Source organism: Bactrocera dorsalis, chromosome 4, assembly GCF_023373825.1.
Source record: "Bactrocera dorsalis isolate Fly_Bdor chromosome 4, ASM2337382v1, whole genome shotgun sequence".
NCBI lineage: Eukaryota > Metazoa > Arthropoda > Insecta > Diptera > Tephritidae > Bactrocera > Bactrocera dorsalis.
In genome coordinates this window covers 50,257,514-50,266,552 of record NC_064306.1, presented here as the reverse complement: position 1 = coordinate 50,266,552, position 9,039 = coordinate 50,257,514, and the positions used below count along the sequence as shown (strand labels likewise).

The 9,039-nt window shown below is 32.6% G+C and overlaps 1 protein-coding gene across 1 annotated transcript; it reads right to left on the bottom strand.

The window, feature by feature from the left end:
• Window positions 1-1,162: 1,162 nt before the first annotated feature.
• Window positions 1,163-2,991, bottom strand: LOC105222770 (39S ribosomal protein L38, mitochondrial). The gene is made up of 7 exons (XM_011200229.4): window positions 2,770-2,991; window positions 2,522-2,677; window positions 2,320-2,465; window positions 2,145-2,264; window positions 1,968-2,059; window positions 1,602-1,900; window positions 1,163-1,536 (listed from the first exon to the last, which is right to left on the bottom strand). Exons 1-7 carry the CDS (start codon window positions 2,912-2,914, stop codon window positions 1,247-1,249), a joined length of 1,248 nt encoding a protein of 415 aa, XP_011198531.2. The 5' UTR covers window positions 2,915-2,991; the 3' UTR covers window positions 1,163-1,246.
• Between the last annotated feature and the right edge of the window lie 6,048 nt (window positions 2,992-9,039).

Here is a 9,039-nt window from a genome sequence, read left to right as displayed (position 1 = left end):
CTATATAGAAAGGAAGAATTTATTACAAACAACAATTGTGCCAAATATTTATTATCGAGAATGTAATATGTATAATATTATCTCTTTTTTAACATTAGTAATATAGTGACGAAAGCGCTTAAGTTACAACACGAGAAATACACATCAAGCTCTAAAAACTGTATGTTGCGATAATCGGTTTTTATCAAATTTCTATTAACGTTTAATGTATATTTTAAGAAGTTTATTTGTTGACAATTTAATGCAAACGTTAAAAAATTCATAAATATTTATTAAAGAAATTACATAAGAGATAATAGATTGTGCCGCATGCTATAAGGAAAACGGTTGTATGAGTTATAACGGCGCTTAGTTTTTATGAAAAAAAAATATTAAATTAAGTTGGTTGAAATACTTGTATTTATAATGACCACACAATAAAAATTCACTGGTAATGTTTAATATGGACGTTGAATTTTTTTCTCAATCAGCAACATTTTTTTGTACATGTGTTAACAATTACGGAATATATAGTAAACAATTTTAAATTTGAGTTAGAACATCTGTTTAATTAAAATTAGTTGCCCAGACATTCGTTTTTTATTAAAATAAACGATTTTATCAATTTGGTTATTATTATCGGGAGAACACTGCACCCGGTTTATCTGCAAAATTTATAAGTAAATCCGAGCCAAAACACCAGGCGCCCAGAACAGCACAGAAAGCAACCCGCCGTCTCCGCTCATTCACAATAGAGATTTGAGGAGGTTAGGTTGCGTTTACACCAAGCACATCTTATTTAATTAGTTTGAATTTAAGAACCAAAAAATGCAATTATTGAGATGTTATTAAGTATTATTATTATATAAAATAGTAAATTTGTCAATTAATCGTTCTCAATAAATGAATTTTTTTGTTTTTAAAATGAAATTAATTGAATAAAACATGCTTGGTGTAAACACAACCTAACTACCTCAAATCTCTATTGTGAATGACCGGAGACGGCAGGTTGCTTTCTGTGCTGTTCTGGGCGCCTGGTGTTTTGGCTCGGATTTACTTATAAATTTCGCAGATAAATCGGGTACAGTATTTTCCCGATAATAATAACCAAATTGATGAAATCGGTATTTTAATAAAAAACGAATATCTGGGCAACTAAATTGAATTAAATATATATTTTAAATTAAATTTAATTTTTTTTACTATATTTTTCGTAACTGTTTACACATGTATTATGTATTTTCTTTTTACAATTTATTTTATACACTTAATTATAGTCGTTAATGCGCCCAATTCCGAGTCGTCGCTTTCGTATTTCTGTCTTGAGCCAAGACGGCACACCACGTATTGGATGCGCATTTGGGAAGCGCAGAGGCTCTTCAGGACCTTCAAATGGATGCGTCGTAGCCAATTTACGTTCCAGGAATTCTTGATTAATCTCTTTAGGATCACGATAACGGTCCAAATACAAATTGAACGCCTGCTTCAGCGGGAAGAATTTCTGATCAGCTATGTATGGTTTGGGGAAGTCATATTCGAAAACTGGCTCCTTAATATCTGTTGAAAAAATAATATATTTTTTAATTTACAATGTTATTCTTGTAATTGTTATTCAAACATACTTAACACATTGTGATAGAAGTTCGTAATTGAACTATCCCAATCGCTTTGGAAAAATGCAAGTCCCGCTGGTGTTATATGATCCTGTTGGTCACGATAGAAATCCAGTGTTTTGAATGTACGCTTTTCTAGATTATTCGTCTCATTCTGTGCGAGCTTATATTGACTGAAATCCAGTTTGCCATTTTGTTTGTATAAAACAAAGACCATGCGTTGATAGCCAACACCTTTTGGTGGAAAAGGTGGCAAATATTCGACCAAGACTTCGCCCTTTTTAACATCGCCATTGGGAATATTTGAGCTGTGTAAAGAATAAGCAATAATAATTAATATGTTGATGATGGCAAAAAGGATGATTAAAAGCTTACATAAACCAATGCACATATTCAGAAGAACTATCCGTAAAATGTGCATCAGGATTCGTTGCTACTAGCGTCCAAAAACTATCTTTTGTAGATTTCTGCAATATAAAATACCTTGTGTTACTTCAGGAGCAATATGTAAGAAAAATATATTGACGTATTGTTACTAAATAAAGTTCATACCTTCCCAGTTATAGGATCGATCGTGCCATCAAAGCTGACCTCTGGTGCATTTGCCGCTTCCGCAGGTTTTATGACGTTTCCATTATAAACACAGCTTAAATTACCGCCGTCAAGTGGATACTATAAAAGCAAAATAGTTTACCAACGAATTCATAATCTACTTTATACCAGATACCTGAATATTCAGCGCCACACGGGGTACAAAATATGCCAAACCAAATAGATCATCGAAAATGCCATAATGGTCAGCAATTACACGCATATCATATTGGCCCGTGGTGGCTCGATACTCGCGGTCCACTTCATCCAAATCAATTAATACTGAAATAAAGAATTTCATTATTAAATATTACGATATGACTTTAATATATTATTACATTTATTAGCTCGAGCCAATTTTTCCACTTCTTCACTAGAACGTTGGGCTTTCAAATGCGCCAGTCGCTGCTTCAACTGCTCCGAGCGCGATGATTTTAAATGTGGAAAACCAATGTTTACACGTGCTGTTAATTCTGGGTCTTTGACATTTTCTTCTAAAATATAAAACAAATTGCCATTTTTTAATCATGATAATACGTAACATATTCCAATAATACGGTACTAGCACGCCGTTATGATAACCCACCCTGCAAACGTTGTTCTAATGATTTTGCAACACCTGGCCGTTTGCCGCGTATGGTGTGTCCTAATCGTGCTGAAATTAACAGCGCATTGTTGTTCCGTATAACTGTAGTTAAGCTGCTTTTCACTAACAAATTAGTTAATGCCATTTTCACAATCCAAGAAAAGAATAACACAACCTAAGATTTTCCAATAACGGACTATAAACAGCTGATTGCAAGTTCACAATAGGACACAGCTATTAGAAATCACAATAAAGCATATGTATTGTTAGGCTATATTTACACGCAAAAACGTATTTATTAGGTGATCGTATGAAGTGCAATAACTAAACATATTTAATTAAAAATTCGGATTATTAATAATTTGTAAGTTTACTTATAAATAATTTCGAAAAAAAATGTTAAGAAATTACTTTTCTGTTTTACTGGTATGAACCATGAACTTGGTGGAAAGAGGCCGAGGGGAGTGGCTATTTGGAATGATAAGCATACCCAAGCAATGTTTTTACCAGAATTTTTTATTGAACTATGCCGAGCTCTCCTAATTTAAATATTTTGTTAAAGTTTGATTATTAAAGAAATGATTCCCAAAGTTCATTGTTGTTATAGTATCAGAAAACATTCCTGAAGTAATTTAGGGGCAATTTCGGATCCGTTCCGGTTTCTTTCAACTGTCGTGGGAATGGATCCTTTCCAGGTAGTGGTAGTACGGTTGCGGTTACTTCTTTTATGGTAGTTTTTAATATTTTTGCATGGATAATATTTCAAAAATATATTACTTTAATGTAAATATTCACTAATGAGTTCATCACATCTCGCGTTTGATCTACATACATCTATATAGAATTATACTATGTTAATTAAGCTATTCCCTCCCTTGAATTATGTCGACAAAATCGCTCTTTAAAGTGTAAAATATATATATATAAGAGTTTAAAATTTAATCTTAGTATACTTAGTAGTTTGTTTTAGTAATTTGTTAATACTGGGAAGTCGTAAAAGTCTTTTCGTATTTCTAAACAAACTTCAACTTTTTTTTATTTATAATGAACTTTAATGAACCAAATATTTACCATTTGGTCGACTACTTTTTGCCATTTTTCTCGGCAAAAAACTGCGACAAGTAATTTTCACAGGCTTCTCTTGAAGCCATCTTTACTCCATTAAGGGAGTTCTGCATTGACCGAATTTAATCTTTTTTGGTTAAATCAAGCTTAAAATCTCACCTTTTCAACAATATATGGTATGGCACAATGTGAGTGGTAGCACTGGTGATTTAAGGCTGCAACGACATCTATAGCCAGAATACGAAAAGACTTTTTCGACTACCAACATTTAAAAGTTTTATAGTTACATCACTTGACGACCTTAACTAATAAAATATAAGTGTAGTAAAACGAAACACTGTAAGCATATATATGTATATAGTACAATAAATATGCCTGCATATTTTATATGTCTGTATTATACATATTTACAAATAGTTTTCTATGCACTTCCAATATTCGTTTACGAAAAATCAATGACAGCGGCGAATCCATTCCCCCAAAAAAATGTCATTGATGCTGAAAAACTGAAAAAAGCCGGGAAATCATATGACTATAAATTATTACATGGGTAAACACAACCCTCTGTATTGCATTGAGTTAGTTATTTTTAATGCAAAAATATACAAGAGAACCGGCGCACATTTTTTCCACGCATGCGCACGATATGCCGGCCCAACCCGGCACATACAGCGTGTAGTGCACCGCACCGGTCGCCATGTGGCCCAGCCCAAAGCAGCGAACCCGGCCGTTGCCAACGCATACACATGCAATTAGCAGGCTGATGCATACATACACACCTATATAAATATATACATACATATGGACATCTATCCATAGAACACAATGCGATGTTGCCACACTTCATATGGCTGGCAAGTGTAAGCGAGAATTCGAAAAAATTCGAACACAACAAATACATACATATGTATATTGGGGTTGTAACTTGTGTGCAAGCGCAGAATGTGAGTCAAAAGGCAAATCAACAAAAAAAAAAAAACAAGGCTGGTGAACTGTGTTGATACTCGTACAAAGATATGCCCGCATATAAATTTTTATTCTTCCCTTTAGCAAGCAATTTGGTGCAGTTTTAGGCGCAATGGCATTGCTCATCGCTTTATAAAAGTGCACCAACCGCATCGCCTGCAAGTTTTCACTTTTTATGAAGTAGGCAGGCAGCGCCGGCAATGGCGGTTACAAATAAATAGCTCGCGGCTAAACTGGTCTCAAGTGCTGCGGTGGTGGCGTTATAATATTTTATGCAAATAAATGTATAAATAAACGTATGAGCAGACAAGCTGCATGAATGTACATACATACATATGTATGTTTATATGTTTATTGTGGGTGAGAGATTGCGACGACGGCCACGGTCTTTAATATTCTGGCATTTATTTGCCTTCATTTCCTGCGTTAGCATAAGTATGTATGGCACCATACTCGTCTTGGCTGCATTACTATTCTCCAGGGGTACATAGACGAAACATACAACGTGTACTACATATACGTAGATATATGTATATCAGTGTGTACATGTGTATGTACAAGCAGTCTAGGTATAAAGTCAGCAGGTACCCGGTTATAGCGCGTTTTTAGATATCCTTATATGTGTATTTATACTCGTACTGTAAACTATATACATATCTATATACAGGTATACTTACATACATTTAAATGCCGCATGGATATATTGTAGTTTGTGCAAATATAAGTTTGAACTTGAACTTCCTCTCCTCTATGAGCCGTTTCACCTATGTACATACATACATACATAGATATGTATGCACCTACAACTGTGCGCATTCTCATTGAATGATTTCTCTCTTTATTTTCTTTGTTTTCCATTCATATTTATGTATCTCGCTGTTGGAGGTTTCGTTTGGAATACACACCCAATTATAAGACTAGCAGCAAAATAACAACAAATAAAATGTGATTTTGTACGTTATAATCAAATAAGTAGTAGGTACGAATATTGCGAACCATCCTTTGGCCGGCCGTTGGCCTTTCTCGTATATGCATACATATACATATGTATATACATAATAAATAAATCCAGTCTAAGTGTATTTCTTTTTATGGATAACCAAACAATTATCCATCTATACCATAGGTAGAAGTAAATATTATAGTATAAATATACATACTTATATGGAAAGAACCCAAGAAAGCGAAATAGTTACATATATGTATAATTTCATTACTTATAAATTTTGCATTGCTCTGTGGTAAGCGCAGATCTATTTTTATTTAAACCTTAAATTTTATGTTGTCCCACACTCATTATGAATATGAAATCCTTGGGATCATGAGATCATTGCAGATTGGTCCGTTAACCGCTTTACTACTGGTTTACTTCAACTAGAAATATTACGAATTTTACTCGTTTTCAATCTTTGAGTTAAGTTGTGTTTTTATCACATTGGCAAAATATGCTTAGGGGGGAAGTACCCGTAGAACCCGAAATAAGTAATTTTTCGCGATTTATTTTCGGGAAAATGAAAACTGTGCGTGTATAATTGAATATCATATAGTATATTAAGGGCAATGTTTAAAGAATAAAAAAATACGCGCAGTAAATAATTAACTAATTTTTGTTGGTTACCTTAAGTCGTGTTGTGACATCTGAATTGCTGTAAAAAATCCTTACCATAATTTTTAGTTCACATTATGAAATTAAAAAACCGTACTTCAATCGGAAAAGTTGTTATGATTCCGATTACTTTGGTGGTCGGGGACTGAAAACGATTTTCGGTATAAATGGGGTATGCGCTGATAGAGGCGCTTCTCCAAAGGAGGGATATGTAAAAATAATGTTGCTAACATCTAATTGTTACAATGTTCGCGCTTAAAAATTCAAAAATTTGTACAAATTCACAACGTTTAACTAATTTTTTTTCTTTAATTTTCACTTCGTATATTGAAAAATACACTTTAAATATTGAAATAAGCTCACATCTCACTTTTATTCTGTTTTTTTTTTGTTTTTGTTAAATTTGTTAATTTAAAAATCACTCATGAAAAGGTTAGAGTGTTTGCAATTATGAGGAACCAAATATGAGGAAATTTTCAACAACAGCGTTTTCTTTGTTTGTACTTTCGCGTGATTATTTTTTCTTTATTAATCAAAAAAAAAATTATTTCCAACATTTTTCAAGCTACAATTGAGTATGTTAATTACTCCTTTCTGCGTTGGCGGTCCTAACCCTTGTCGAGCCAATACCCGGTGGCGGCCTTCGAGTGGCTCTAAACAAACAACCCTGGTCGTGCTAATACCCAGGGTGAAGTACTTTCGCGTTGTACTCTTTTCTGGCGGCGTTTTAAAAAAATAACTTTAGTCCAATATCCGGGGTACTGAAACTTTTGCGTAGTACTCTTTTCTGCGTTGCCGGTTTCTAAAAAAAAATAACCCTGGTCCAGCCAATATCCTAGGTAACCGTTTCAAAAAGGATTTTTTTGTAACAATTTGGCATTAAACTTAGTCGGAAAAGATTTTTTTATGATCGTAATATATCTAGACTATTTTTTTATGCCTTTTAAAAAAAGCTGGCCGAAAAAAATCAGCTTTTCACTTTATCTGTAATCTTTTACTCTAATTTGAAAAGCATGGCTTCGAGAAAACGGCGTTTAAAGTTTGAAAAATAATTTAGTTCTGCTAATTTGGTACACACAATTGTATGCTATCGTACATACTTCTATTTACATATGTACAAATATGTATGTTAACGTATGTGTGCACTTACAAAGTCAATTATTTTGTATAATTTTTCATATTCATTACTTTTTCTTTTCTTCCCACACACTCCGTACATTTCAATTATAAGACTTGCATGTGCCTTGCATAAATAATTTATAACGCACATCCGTTGTCATGTTTATTTTTAAATCCTTAATAAGTAATGCTGGCACAGGTAGTTTTTAAAGGTCAATAGTTTGGTTGCGAGTTTTTAGAATATCATATTTCAATATTGTACATAAAACCAACTTCCGAAAGATGGATATCCGCACATGTGAACGAACTCTTAAGTACACGATTAAATTGGAAACTCATTCCAACGCACACCTTATTATCGGAAGAATAAAATTATATCGATAAAAAATAATTACTGTTATTATTATTACTATATACTTATTTAGGCCGAGATGTTTCGCCGCATTTATTATAAGGTTTTGTGGAACAGCGGATGGAATTATTATTTGGAAGGATTTAAATTGGTGACAAAGCCAAAATGAGGTTTTATCAACTATCTTATAAATTATAAATAATAGAAAATTGTATATTTATGTATTATATTAGTGGTTACGGGAAGATATGAGAAAATTCATAAGTATAAAATTCTCAGGTATTTTATAAAGAATCATCATACATTAGCTGAGAAGTTTAATTAGCTTAACTGAGTGCAAAATGATTTTATTTGGTATGTGGCATTAGGGAAAGATGTGGTTCGAATTTCCCTATGTTCCGTATTCATTCTCTATATTCATTAAAAACATTTATTTCCGATGAGATACAAGTATCTCAATATTCTCTCGAACTATGTTACAATATTAATAACAAAGATATATCGTCCAGCCGAGCAGGCAGTCATGTTTAATCTATTATTTGATTTGAAACATTGCAGTTGCAATAACTATTAGATAATGAAAACTAGTTCACTCTAAGCAACGAGGCTATAAGGGAAATATATATTTAATTTCATTTTTATCTATCGTTACGGGTAAACCCCAACAATTGATTGTGATTAGAAAGGAGAACGAACAAAGTCCAAAATTTACAAGTGTTATTTTTTCTTGAAAATAGTTAAGCGATGCACTAGTAAAATTTTTGCTCGGATTATAAATTATTAAACTTTTTAAAATAAAATCGCTCTAAAATATATCATTCTGTGAAGAATTTTTTCTAAAAGGCTAATAAATAAAAATCAATTATTATTTAATAAAAATCTAACTTTAATGTTAGTATTTTACCTCTAGTTACATAAATTAATATATAACACAGTACAACAGCTAATCTGTTAGTATAACCCTCAAAGAGTTTGGCGTTCGTATGTGTCAGTTTTTTTATGACCTTTTAAATTTTTTCCTTTTCTCACCCCCCAGACAGTAATCCCAAAAATGTTCCACAGTGTAATATATAAATGGAATTCTATTGGTAGATTATGAACGAAATAGATGACACAAATATATCAAAAGGGGTTGTTAATAGAATAAAATTAATAAAGAAAT